The sequence below is a fragment of the Tupaia chinensis genome, unplaced genomic scaffold, assembly GCF_000334495.1.
Source record: "Tupaia chinensis unplaced genomic scaffold, TupChi_1.0 Scaffold000659_1, whole genome shotgun sequence".
In the NCBI taxonomy this organism is placed as follows: Eukaryota; Metazoa; Chordata; class Mammalia; order Scandentia; family Tupaiidae; genus Tupaia; species Tupaia belangeri.
The window spans coordinates 1,145,707-1,160,322 of NW_006160181.1; the positions used below are offsets into that span (position 1 = coordinate 1,145,707).

Consider the following 14,616-nt stretch of genomic DNA (forward strand, 5'->3'; position numbering starts at 1 on the left):
AATGTTTTAGTTAAAAGTCAAAAGATTCTATTTTACCAGTTCAGTCTCATGTATGTAATCTATCTTCTGTTGTGGTCCTATCTTCCCGTTTAAATTCTGGAACATAGCATTTAACTCCAGACCTGTCCCTACCATTAGGTTGGCCATTTTCTTGGTTGTTTTTGAACTCTTTTTTCTGTGTGTCCGTATTTAGTTTTCCTGGTATAGCACTCCCTTCAAAACTTCTTGGAGAGCTTGTCTGGTATTGGTAAATTCTTTCAGGTTTTGTTTATCTGAGAATGTTTTTGTCTTCTCTTCCCATATTAAGGATAATCTTGTTGGTTGGGTACAGTATTCTTGGTTGAAATTGTTTTTCCCGTAACACTTTGAATATATTTTCCCATTTTTTTCCTGCTCACATTGTTTCTGATGAGAGGTCCGCTGTTAGCCTGTTGAGATATCCTTTGTAGGTAATTTGATGTTTCTCTCTTGCCAATCTTAGTATCTTGTCTTTGTCTGTGGTTTTGGTCAATCTGGCTATAATGTGTCTTGGATAAGATCTTCTTGGGTTGATTCTTTTAGGGGTTCTTTATATTTTTTTTGGTCTGAATCTTTGAATGCCTCTCTAGGTTTGGAAAATTTTCTTCCAGGATTTAATGGAAGAGATGATCAATGGCCTTATTAGTCTCTTTACCTTCTGGAATACCAATTGTTTGGATGTTTAATGGTATCTAATTTCTCATATAGTATTATCATTTTTGGGGGGCTATTTTCTCAGTCTTTGTGGTGGTTTTTTCTAGGCCAGTGATTCTGTCTTCTACATCTGAGATTCCATCCTCTGTATGATCTAGTCTACTTTTTATTTTATTTTATTTTATTTTTTTGCTATAGGGCACATGTGCTCGCCAGAAAGACAGAGAGAGACAGAGAGATAGATAGTGAGAACCGCCCTCCCCCCCTAGTGGGGATGGCCATGCCACAATCCCTTCTCCTCCACTCTCTTCTTGGGATCTTGGGCACGCACGCACATGTGCCTGGTGTGAGTTTAAGTCACGGGGTCTGGGACTTGAATCATGGTCAGCTACATGGGAGTTCAGCAACATAGCCATTACACTAACTGCTGGTCCCGATCTAGTCTACTTTTAATATTTTCAAGGGAGGTCTTGATTTTCTGTATTACAGCCTTCATCTCTAGCAGCTCTGTTTGATTCTTTTTTTATGATATGTATTTCCTCTTTCCGACATGCAAGAACTTCCTCACCTCCTGGAAATTGTTGACTCTTTTCTCCTGTGTCTTCTGGAGTTCATTGTCTCTTTTCTCTTGCATCTCTGTTAGTTTTGTCACTATGACTATTCTAAATTCGTTGTCTGACATTTCCATGAGTTCCATTGTACTGTCTGTGGATGAAGAGGAGTTATTCTTTTCCCTTGGAGGAGAGGTATTTTCTTGCTTTCTCATATTTCTTGTGCCTTTGGGGTGATTTCTGGTCATCAGATGGGTTGTGCATTTCTTCCTAATCCTTGAAGTTCAATCTGAGCATTCAGAGGTGTGCTGGAGGAGGTGATCTGCAATCTCTCTTTGGTTTCATATTTCAGTCTTTGTGGATAAGATTCAGTGGGAATTGAGGAATATTGTCAGAATATAATAGTAATCCGATGTTTGCATACTGTTCACGTAGCTCTACCTAGACACTTAGTTTATGGAGACTGAGCCACCAAATGATGAAGTTAACAGAAAAAGGAAAAGAAAAGAAAAGAAAAAAACTATAAAAAATAAAAAGACAACAAAATAATTTGTATTTTAATTTTAAAAGGCAAAAAATGAAAACTGTGAGGTACACATGCAATATTTCACAGCTGAAGTTCAGTAACCATCTCAGAACGGGCCTTGGTTTGTGACTCTCCTAGATGGGAGTAGGAGAGGCACAAATTAGCAAGTTACAGGAGGGGCCTGAGAGCCCAGAGAATACTTTACCTTAAAAAAATTAAAAAAAAATTAAGAGACACAGAGAGATAGAGAGAGGCAGAGAGAGATGAAGAGAAAGAGACAGAGGTTGCCCTACTAATCTAGAAATGGATCTGGAGGGAGAAGTCTCAGCATAAAGTCTTCATTTTTAGTCCCTGAAAGCAATATTTCACAGCTGAAGTTCAGTAGCTACCTCAGAATGCGCCTTGGTTTGTGCCTTCGATAAATAAAGATTTTCTAACTGAAAGAATTTATAGTCCTAGCTTTCTCAAGTAAACATTGAAAAGTACTAAAACTGATTTCTTGGCTTCTGAATATCCTACTCAGTTACAGAAAATATTTTCTGTCCCAACACTTTCTTAAATTCAAAAGATATTTACTTCCACAGAACATAACAGAGTCTTTATTTCAAACCACTGAGTCCGATTTCATGGCAACACTGCTGGATACCTCGATGACCATAAGTCACATTAGTTGACTGTGGAATTTCTCAATCTTCTTTATATCTTGAACTTGGTTTATTCTATACATCAAACTGAATCATCTGTTACTTTAATACACAAACTCCCACCAGAATGCCTATATCTGAGAACCACACATGCTTTCCTAGGGTCGCTGAGGTAGAGCTTCTTAGCTGCATGGCTGAACTCTTCCTAGGTCTGGTACTACAGCTTCGTGGCCTGGGCACAGGAGGCAAGGTCATGGGATTGGTGGTGATATGACCGAACCCAGCTGCCCATCTTCCTCCTATGACTGAGGCTGGAGTCTCAGGATCCATCCTCTCTTGAGCAGTGCTTTACTGCTGCACTGCAGAGCTGGCCCAGCTTGGGATCTTCAGCACGTTACTTCTTGGAGCCTCATGTTCTTTCTCATGAATAATAATGTTAATACTAACATCTACCTCTGAGGTCTGTGGCAAGGATTAAGTGTTTTAATGCAGGTAAAGAGTGTGCACATGCCTGGAAGAGCTCCTACCTAATGGAAATCTTGACTCTGCAAGGTGGGTGTGCCTGAGCATGGCATTGCCCCTGAGCTCTGCTAGAGAGGCTGAAGGAAACCCTGGCAGGTCCTCAGGGAAGAACTTCATCTCAAGAGTTCTGACTTTCAAGGCTCTCCTGCCTAGAGGATCATCCAGCTCCCATTTCTTCCTCTCCAGCAGCTATGCAGGGACTGAGAAGGTATATTGTCCTCTCCCATTGCTCCCCTGAAACTCAGGCCAGAATGAGATTTCCCAGAGATTCCTGTCTTTCAGGCCATAGTCCCAGCCCTGCTGCCCTGTCAGCCATGGAAGACCTCATCTTCTATGCTGTCCAGAAGGGGTACCTGTCACCCGGATATGCCCAACCACTTCTTGTGAAAGGCGAGAGCTGCTTGGCCCCTCAGAAGATGAGTCCAAAGAAAGGTAAGACCTTTACCCCTACAGGGCCACCCTCCAGACCTACTGACTCACAGATGCCAATGGAAATGGCCTTTTGAGGCAGGCTCTTTTTGTATTTCTCCTGATAGGTAACTGACCCCTCAACCTTCTGAACTTTTAGGGCTGGTAAACCTTGAGAGAGACCCTCCAGGTCACCTCTTAATCCCTCAGAATCATGGAATGATATAACCATGCATTATTCCTAGCATCATATATGTGCATTTGTTTCTTCAACATTGAACAATTATTTACTTAGAACTCATGGGACCCTGAAGATGCACCAAAGAACAAAATACACACAAATACCCAACTGCATCAAGATTTTTTTTTTTTTAAGATTTTTTTCTATAGGGCATGTGTGCTCACTGGACAGAGACAGAAAGACAGAAAGAGAGAAACACCTGCCAGTGGGGATGGTCACACCACAATCCCTTTCCCCATTCTCCTCCTGAGATCTTGGGCACACATGCACACAAACCTTGTGTGAATTTCAAGCCATTGGGTCAAGAGCCTGAACTGCGGTCAGCCACATGGGAGTCCAGCAGCATAACCATTCCACCATCTTCTGGTCCCCTCTCAAGTTTTAATCTAGAGGAAAAACAAAGACAATAAACAAACACATGAAATATTTGATATGTTACATGGTGAAAAGTGCTTCAGAGGAAAAAGAAAGCATGGAGAGGATAGGATATAATTATACACATATTTATATTTAATATGTTTATACACAAATATAAGCAGCACAACATACATTTCTGAATACAATAACTAGAACAACACTAATATTCTGAAATATTGATTAAAACTTAAGTTACCACTTACACTGACTTTTTAAAAATTTTATTTAAATTTATTTATTTGCATTCATTCACTGTACACCATTACAGCATACAAAATGAGATTTTCCATCCAGAGTACACTGTATATTGCCTCAGTCAAGCACATGAACAAACATATTATTGTCAGCAAATAATTTTCCTTTTCTTGTTTTCTGTATGTTTTGCTTTTTTCCCCCCATCCTTGATTCCCTATCTCTTACCCTCTGGCATCTCCTACTCTCCTTCCACACTGTCTCTGGTATCTATGTTTGCTTTCTATACTGTTTTTCCCCCACATTTTATTGAATTACTAAAGACCTTAATTAATCTAAATATTTTCATAGCAAACAGAGCTGATATATACATTTCCATGAACACAAGTTTAACTTTGGGCATCCTATAAAGCAGCACCTAGCTGGGGCTATATATCTTACTGCAGTCATTGAATAGATTTTTTTTTCTGTTTTTTTTGTAACTTAATTTACATTTTTCCCTAAGCATCATCACAGCATACAAAATGTGATTTCCCATCCAGAATATACTGTATAATGACTTAATAATGCATATTATTATAAAAAGTTTCCATTTCTAGTTCCTACAATTATTTTTACCCCTCTTTCTGACCCTCTGTCCTTTCCTACCCTCTTCTCACACTATCTTTGGTGTCTACAATTGTCTTCCATTCCTTTCCCACTCACATTGTATTGATCACACAATTTCTTACATAATCTAACTACTTTCAATGGTGAATTCACTCATTACTATTAAGAAAACCAGTTTTAACTTAAATCAAAGAAATGCCAAGGAATTTTGCTTAAAGCCAGGAAACAGGTTAGGATTCTGTTCAAAAGGTAGGTGCATGAACCTATCAGTCTCATGTACTTTTATCTTCTGTTCTGGTTCAATTTTCCTGATTAAATTCTGGGATATGATATTCAACTCCACTGACTTTAAAGGAAGAGTTTAATGTAATTTAGGTTAAAAAAGTAGGTACTATTTTGGCTTTAACAAGTGTGGCATCAAAAACAGTAAAGCTAATAAGAATAAGTATTTTCTGCCTTTCTATGACTTAATAAAGCTTGAAAGAAAATGAACTCTGCTAAATTAAAGCCTCAAATAAATTTGATCTCTGCCTTTGGACTGATGCCATCTGCCAATATTAATGATTGCTTACGTGACAGAGAATTTTATGGATTAGAAATCATTCTCAAAGACATGCTTTTGTTTAAAGCTACAGCCTAATTCTTCAAAAGTGCTTTGTTACATATGTGAACACTTGCATACACACACACACAGTCACACACTTGTAACAAACATTCAGATAAATAGTATACTTTGAAAATATCCATAGTCCTAGTGAAGTACTACTTGGTCTTTAAAAAGAATGAAATGCCGTCATTCAATGCCATGACCTGCTCAGCAGAACGCATTTTTCTGAGTGTGTGTGTGTGTGGGGTGCGCTGTGGATTGAAGTAAATATAAAAGTAAACACATGAAGACATTCAAGTATAGGAAAGCAAGGATCGGGCAGGCCTGAAGAAGAAAGCCACGACCCTGAGATGGCCTCGTGTTTATTCTTTTAAAGGGAAGAAAATGGAGGAAGAGGAAATGGAATGCAAAATCAGTTTTTGGATGTAAATCATCTGAAGATGTGAAAATGACTGGTGCCATGTAGTTTCTCTAATCTTTCTGGGGGTGATTCTGTGACTCCTTTAACCTGATACTGCTCTGCAGTACAACACACAGAGTGTTCATATGTTAATTGCTTTCTTTGCCATACAAATGATAGCTCACAGAACTGAGTTTCTGCATGTGTTTGTAGGTCACCATGTTTGCTAAGGATGGCCACTCTCCACAATTCAGAGCAAATGGAGGAGTGTAGAGGACATGATAAATGAAATAAGCCAGGCACAGAAAGACAAATATTGCATATTTTCACTCACATGTAGGAGCTAAAAATATTGACCTTGTAGGAGAATATAGGATAGTGTGGTTATAAGAAGTTGGGGATGTTAGTGGGAAGAGGCACAGGGTGATGAATGAAGCAATTCAATTTAGTAATCTTATAAATATTCATTTTAATTTTTTTGGTAAAGTTGCTGTTAATTGAAAGAATCTTCATGTTAAAAATTTGTTTTGGATACTAACCCTACTTTAGTTTCAACTAAACTATCCCAGTTTGAATCGTTTTATTCTCTATTCATCCATTCTTCAGATGCCTTTAGATAAAAATTCTCAATTAAAAACAACAACAATGATGGACACAACTAAAGTCCCCCAAACTAACATTCATGTTCTATTGCTAGGATATAATCCATTTCCAAGTCCCTACAGTCAGGCTTAGGGTAGGATGACCAGAGGGTGGTGGGGATGAGGGGATCCTGAGGGTTAGTTTTATCAGTCTTCTGTAGTGAGGTAGTTGATGTGGATGGGCAACACTAATCACCTACATCCACACTCTTACTCTTCCACAGCTTGTCTCAACATTGTCTTGCGGTCTTCTTGGGGGGCCAGAGAGACCTACTGCCCCCAAATGAACCTTCCAGCTAAGTATGTTATCATCATTCACACTGCTGGGAAAACCTGCAACACATCTGAAGAGTGCCACCTGCTGGTTCAAGACATCCAGTCCTTCCACATGGACAGATTCAACTCATGCGACATTGGGTATAAGTAAGTGGACCTGAGGACAATGGGCTTCTATTCCTTCATTTCAGAAACAATCTTTGAAAGAAAGGAAAAAGGAACTATTATTTGCTGAATACTCACCATATGAGAAGTGGTTTATGTGTATCCACACTGATTTCTCACACAACCCTGGGAGGGTCTTATTTAGGGAGATAGCTAAATTCTCCCCAAGCATATTCTCAAAACTAATATGTATGTATGTATGTATGTATGTATGTATGTATGTATGTATTTATTATCTTCCAGAGGGTGTGTGTGCTCTCCAGAGTGGAGGGTTGGCCACAGGGACGAGAGAAAGTCATACCTCAATCCCTTCTTGCCCATTTCTCCCTCCTTTCCTGGATTCTCAGCACTTGAATCCAGAGTGTTTTTCAGACCACTGGGTCTGGGACAATTAACTATGGAGCCAGCCACTTTAACCGTCATGCCATTGGGTGACTTTTGTTTCATTTTAAAGGTATTAGTAGTATATTAAAGTTATCAATATACTATTAATAAGGCTCTACTGGAAAGGTATTAGAGGAAATAGAATGCATGAAAAATGGTGAAAGCCATAGAAAAGATCATCTAAGGACTGTGCCTTTTTCATGTAATCACCTCCCACTGCTCAGTGCTCAGGCTCTGTCCTCAGTTTGGCCACAACCTGAAGCTTGCTCCCCTTGTATTAGGCTTGTGCTGATCCTCTGCAGCTGGAGGCTGTCAGCCTCCTTGGGGAGAATATCTTTCTTGTCAGAAGGCATAGGGAGAGACCAGACTGCAGCTTTTGATTCCTTTAATACCAAGCTCTGTGATTCTTTAATAAAGAGCACACTGACCTAATGGAATAGTAGAAATTTCTTGAAGGGTGCTTTCAGAGCTCACAGAAAAGCCTTCTAGGGTTAGATCCTATCAACAGTTCCTTCAGAAACGATCTCACTAACCTTTACTTCTTTAGACAAGCCACCACTGGCCAATATAGCATATTCATACACTGGAGTAGAAGTAGCTCCTTCCTCAAGGAGCATTCATGGCTTAGTGCATAGAGCTGGATTTTAGTCCCTATTTGGCTTCAAGTCAGGACCTTTGTGCAGAATGCAGCCTGCAGCTGCATGCAGGGGCCTTGCCTTAGATAGACTTGACATTACTTGGTATATGCTCCTAGGTTGTCTGCCTCTCCTCTCTCAACCCCCACTTTAGTAGAAGCCCTTTCAAGATAGGAGAAAACTTTCCCTCCATTCATCATCTGTTAGGACTTACCCAATGGTTTGCTAGGTCTTGCCAAGCAGGATTATTCAGTGTTATTCACTTTTTATTAGAGTGAACACCTGAGAATTGACTATAACTTTAGAAATCCTAAACTAGAAAATGACAGAGACTGGGTGGGGTGGTTGGGAGAGGTCCTTTCCCTTCTTTTACTCAGATTTCAGAGGACACCTTCCAGTCCCTTGACTTTTTTTTTTTTTTCAGAGATTTTTGCTATAGGGCACCTGTGCTTACTGGAGAGACAGAAAGACAGAAAGTGAGAAGTCACCCCCTGGGGGGATGGCCACGCTGCAATCCCTTCTCCTCCACTCTCCTCTAGGGATTTTGGGCATGCACGCATATGTACCAACGTGAGTTTAATCCACTGGGCCTGGGACTCGAACTGTGGTGAACTATGTGGGAGTCCAGCAATGTAACCATTATGCCATCTGCTGGTTCCTTGACTTTTGACCATTTATCATGTCACCTTCTATTATAACTTCATGACTGTATCATTTTTTTACCTTGAGATGGTCACTGGTCAGGAATAAACCTTCACTTTCTCATAGGTTATAATTCATTGAAAGCACTATTGAGGGTCTTCTATGTGCACCCTAGGAATGTCATCTGATACAACACAAATGTGTTCTTGCCATCATGGAGCTCATATTATATTGAGGGAGAAAAATAATTAAACAGACCCAGCCTGGTGACACAGTCCACAGCAAACTGAACTGCAGTGCTGGAAGCTGTATGGCCACCTGTGGATTCAGATCCCTGGGTCAGCTTGGAAACATGCTGGGTACATGTGCCCTTACCCAAGATCTTGATTAGTTAGAGGAATGGGAAAAGGGATCTCAATTGTGATGGGACCCCCTTGAGGGTGTTTCATTCTCTTTCTGGTGTTCACACACACATATTCTCTATCTGAAGAAAATTAGAAAACTAAAAGAATCTATACAACTAAGTCCTAACAGGTGCATTAAGTGTTATGGTAGAGGACACATGGGGGATAAGAAGGTTGTCATGGGGAATGAACTGCTCCCTGGAAGCATATCATTTTAGCTGGGACCTGAGTGGTGAGAGGGAGTGAGTTAAAGGAGGAGAGGGAAGAGTATCTCAGACAGAGGGAAAATACCTCTGTACAAAGGCCTAGATTCCAGGCTAAGAATGGTGTCTTTGTGGAACTGAGAGAAGTTTGTTATGATAAATATGATACCAAAAGACATGAGGTTGAGGAGGCAAACAGGGCCATATCAAGTAACTTAAGCTAGGGAGTTTAGACTTGGTGCCAGGGACTAAAGCAGGGTTTTCATATGATACACTTTGTATTTTAGAAAGACTACTCTGGCTATTGTTCCAGAAATGGAGACAGTGAGACTGATCTGATCTCACTGCAACAATCCAGGGAAGATGGGGTGGTGCTATGGTTGGGGTGGTGGCACCTGGAGAGAAGAGGAAGAACTTGAGGTTAATGGAGATCAATAGTCAATGACTGAGATGAAAGGGAACATCAGGGGGCATGGTTGGGAGACAGCATTGAAGATCTGGTTAATGAGTGGGTGAGGTTGGAAGGCTGATGGCTGTGTTCCTGACTGGGACTAGTGGTGAATGGGTGGTGGTACCTTTCACAAAAAAAGGGGAATAGGTTGGGAAGAAATGATCCCAGCTGTGAACATATGGACTTTCATGGACGGCAACTGAAGCCAAGAAATTAGATGGGCTATTCCTGAGAGAATGTGTTGAATGAAGAAAGAAGAGGGCTTAAGTAGCACCCTGAGACATCTTACATTTAAGAAAAGGACACAGGAAGATGAGGTGCTCAGATGGATCAGCTAGACAGAGTGGAAAGTCAGGAGTGTGTGGTGTGATGGAGGCTAAGGGAAGAGAATGTGTGGAGAATGCTAGAAGAGTTGACAGGTCAAATGCACAGAGAAGTCAAGTCAGGTAAAACTGGAGAAGGTACATTGTACAATATTCCTGCCTTGACTGTAGGGAATACATCCCAAGACCCCTGGTGGACTCCTGAAACCACTGATAGTATCCAACACTATATATACTACATTTTTTCCCTATATACACACTCCTAAGTGATTAATGGACAGGTAGCATATGCGGCTGTGGGCATGCTGGACAAAGAGGTAATTTACCTTCCAGCTCAAGTGGAATGGAGCAAGATGGCATAAGATTCCATTACACTATTCAGAATGGAGTGCAGTTTAAGACTTTTGGAATTTTTGACAATATTTTTGGGCTGCAATTGACCGTGGATAACCGAAACCATGGAATGAGAAATCATGGACACGTAGAGGTGTACTATACTTAATAGTAAGGAGACCCTGGATCACCTTGGGGTACACTGTTCTACTGGTGAGGTGAGGGAAAGGACGGGGGTTGAAAACTGTCATTATCTGTTTTCTTCATTGACCTTGAGCTACTGTGGGCAGCAGTGGCATGCTGCAGGTGGATAAGTGGGTTCTTGCTCATAAGAACTGATCGTTAGAGATTCTAGAATTTTGATAGCCAGTTGTTAAATCACTGGTAGCTTCAAAGCAGCCATAGTGGAAGTTTTACACCACAGAAATCAGCAGATACTATAAGACAGAATTCCTCTCTCTCCACCTCCCCTTTCCCACCACCTCCCCTATCCCATAAGCTTATTTACTAGCACTCCATTGGTAAGGACTCTGTCTTAGTTTCTGTAACTCATTGCTTAGAATTTAATAGGCAATCAATGTCTGAAGAATAAAGACATGAATGAATTAATGAGTGAAAGAGATAAGCAGCCTCAGAGTGACTATTTTTTAAAGTTTATTCATTTATTTCTTGAGAGATGAGAGAGAGAGAGAGAGAGAGAGAGAGAGACCCCCTACATAGTTCTCATGCTTCCATCCAACCTCGGCCTTAGACCAAATCACAGGGATATGTGTGTGCACCAGTGTGTACAGGCTGGCTTCAGGACATGAACCTGGCACCTTCCCATGTGGGTCCAGCATCACAGAACACTGTGTTGCTGCTGTGCCACCGTCTGGAACCCCTGAGTGCCTCTTTTTTCATGCTGGTCATTATCTCCTCTTTTTGTCCTCCAGCTTTCTTGTGGGCCAGGATGGTGTTGTCTATGAAGGGGTGGGCTGGAATGTCCAAAGCTCTCGCACCCCTGGCTACAATGACATTGCCCTAGACATCGCCTTCATGGGCACTTTTGCTGGTAAGTGGATGTACTGGTCAGGGATGGTCGTGTATGAGGTTCAAGGGAGAGTGTCTGACATGGAAGACAAAAGCATCAGCTGTAGCCATCATTTAAATGCCTGTATGAGTTGCATTGACCCAGCTTCCAATCTGACATTTCATGAAACAGATGGTGGTGACCTCCAGACAAAGTGCTCACCTTAAATCTACCTCCTCATGCCCAGCCACATGTCTGCCTTCCAATACTTGAGGAGCATGTAATGTGAAGGGGGAAGCTTCTTGTGTATGTTTCTGGCTTTTGATCAGCATGTGCAGCCTCTCTTGGTTACCATGGCCACAATGTGAAGACACAAATTTCTGGTCTCTGCATTGAGAGTGCACAATGCAAATTGCCATGGCTTAGGGTCTTGGCTAGAATTGGTTTAGACTCGGGGACCTCTTGCTGAACCTCTGGGAAGAGGAGATTATGTCACCAGGCTTGTTCACAGCGATACTAAAATGGGCATCAATGAGGCAAGAGGTCACCCGGGTCTGTGCCTGCAGATGTGGCTGAGCATGGATAGGGCATGTGAGAGTACAGGCAGCACACTGTGGCTGCTTCTCCACCTGGGCACTGCTGACATTTGGATTAGATAATTCTTGATTGTGGGGGATGTTCTGTGTGGTGTGGCATATTTAAAGTATCCCTGGCTCCTGCTAGTTGGAAGACAGCAGCATCTCCCCAACTCTAAGTTTCGATAAACAAAATGATCAAAAATGAGTATTTCCAAATATCCCCCAGGGGGCTAATTTACTGCAGTAGAGAACTACCAGGATAAACTTTTGTAGTGGACCAAGGCTTTGTACATCTCCAGAAGAATCATAAATACAAAAGCTCTTCAAAAAGACCATGGAAAGTAAAATTAAAGTACAAGTTTGTTTTGATATAAAAAATTGAAAATTTATGTATTTTTAAAAAACGTGCATTTTATTTATTTATTTTTCAATTTTTGCTGTAGGGTGCAAGTGCTTAATAGAGAGAGAGTCAGAAAGCACTTCTGAGTGGGACTGTCCATGCCTCAATCCCTTCTCATCTATTCTCCCTTCAGGATTTTGGGCATTTATGCACATACACGTGGTGCGATTTTCAAACCACCAGGTCTGGGACTTGAACTTGCAGTCGGCCATGTGGCATCCAGTTGTTTTAACCTACATGCCACTGACTGAACTCATAACATGTGTTATCTATGAACTTTCTAGACTACCAAAGGCTTGGCCTTTTTGACTCAGGAAAACTTTGGCATGTAGAAACCTAAAGTTTTGAACTGGTTTTCTGTCAAAAAAAAACCAAACAGGACCACTGACAGTGGAGTGGGTAGAGTGAGGTACCTAGAAGTGTGCTCTGTCCTGGGCAAACGTTCTGGAGTCCTGCGATCAATGGGCTGGCTATGTTTTGCAGGTACCCCGCCCAATGCCGCTGCACTGGAGGCAGCTCAGGACCTGATCCGCTGTGCCGTGGAAAAGGGGTATCTGACTCCCAACTACCTGCTGGTGGGCCACAGTGATGTGACCAACACCCTCTCCCCTGGGCAGGCCTTGTACAACATCATCAGCACCTGGCCTCACTTCAAGCACTGAGTGAGGCCCTGGCTCTACTTTCTGCTGGGTTTCTCTTGTCTGCATCATCCAGTCCACCCTGACCCACCTGTGTCCCCCTCCTTTGCTAGGCTAGTCTTCTTCTCCTTTCTCAAGTTAGTTAGATTGCTTCCTTGCCAGCTAACATCCTACACCCTGAGCTGTGCGTTCATGGCCCCCTGAGTCTAGGCCACCTTCCTCCGTCCTCATCTTCCTCTCCCCTGGACACCCATCCCCTCAGCCAGATGAAATGTGAGGCTGGTCCTTCTTTCCCATTGTCTACGCCCCTCTGCCTGGGATACCCTCTCCTGCTGTTGGCCCAGAAACCCCCGCCCTTCACTGTGACCCAGGCTGGTGTGCCCACCTCCCCTCTCTTCTCACACACTAACCTGCACGTGTGGTTGGAGCTTATACTGATGGGCTGTGGTTGCCTCTATCTCTCTGCTGGATGTGAGTTTCTGTAGGGGAGGAGCTGTTAATCCATGTCTGTATCCTCAGTTCCTAAGCACTGATTAAACAGGTACAGGTGTTTGTTGAATAAATGGGTGAATACATGATGGAGTAGATCCAAGTCCCTGTTCCCCTTATCAGTTTACTTTATCATCCCCTCTTTGGGACAGTTTTTCCTGGATAGTGATCTTTCCTGTCAGCATCCTCTCCATTCCTGTTCCCTTGCAATGTAAGGCTCAGGGCTGGCTCTGGTTTCTTGTTGTGGATGCCATGTCCCTAGGGTTCCATTCTGGCCCTAGAATACCCAGGGTCAGGATAGGGCACACGAGCTGCCCAATGCCTGCTGCCTACCCTTGCTTGGCCAGATCCTTCTGGGCATTGAGCTGAGTGAGGGCACAGAGCCTTGGAGCTCTGCAGCTCTCCATGCCTGGGCGCTTTTTCCTACTGACTGGAAAAATTGTCTTTATTTATTTATTTTTCTGCATCTTGATCTGGAAACAAGGTGAAGAGAGTAAGATAAAAACAGAAGAGCTATATAAAAGGAATTTGAAAAGTAGTTTGTCTTGTTAAACATTCCCTTCTAGTTTCCTTCTAGAACAAATCCCCAGAGCTGAAAACCGCTGCAAACAGAATCTAATATAGTTCAGGAATAAGAGATTAAAATGAGAAAAGCTCAGAGACAAGTGGGGAAGAGAAGTGGATGAGGATCTCATCCACTAAACCATCATTTTGATGAACACTTACTTGACAAAAGTAATAAAAAAGGGTGCTCTAGAGTGGTAAAATTAGAAAAACTATTGAAACCATGTCTCCTTTAAAGTTCAGGAAAATGAATTTCAAACTAAGCAACAGAGAAGAACTGAGTTCTAACTCCTAAAGTATTATAAAACAAAATTAGAAGCAGAAGCAGAAACGAGAAATGAAAGCATGGCATAAAGATTTACTCATGAATGAAAACTACAAACCAAAAATCTCAAACTGAGCTAAACAAATCAAGAAAATGATGCAAGATATGACAGAATAATGAATAAGATGTAAAACTGAGAAATGAGGTAATGGAACTCAGACTTACAGCCTCCAGAATTGTGAGAAATATCTGTTATTTGTGTCACCCGGTCTATGATATTTTGTTACAGCAGCTGAACTGACTAAGACACCAATACCTCTCCATTTAAAATTTTAGGTCTCCAGATTTAAAAAATAACACTGATTGAGTCAATGGAAGTGTAAAAATAAAAACAATATGCAGACACAATAAATTGTGACTCTTGGTT

General features: G+C 41.6%; 1 protein-coding gene across 1 annotated transcript in view; it reads left to right on the forward strand.

Annotated features, from left to right (window-relative positions):
* The window catches only part of PGLYRP4 (peptidoglycan recognition protein 4), a 19,159-nt gene extending 6,264 nt beyond the window's left edge, over positions 1-12,895 (forward strand). The window contains exons 5-8 of the mRNA XM_006159838.1: positions 3,198-3,347; positions 6,655-6,853; positions 11,179-11,297; positions 12,717-12,895. Of these exons, the coding sequence (XP_006159900.1) occupies positions 3,198-3,347; positions 6,655-6,853; positions 11,179-11,297; positions 12,717-12,895 (647 nt within the window). The remainder of the gene's footprint in view (positions 1-3,197; positions 3,348-6,654; positions 6,854-11,178; positions 11,298-12,716) is intronic.
* Positions 12,896-14,616: the final 1,721 nt, after the last annotated feature.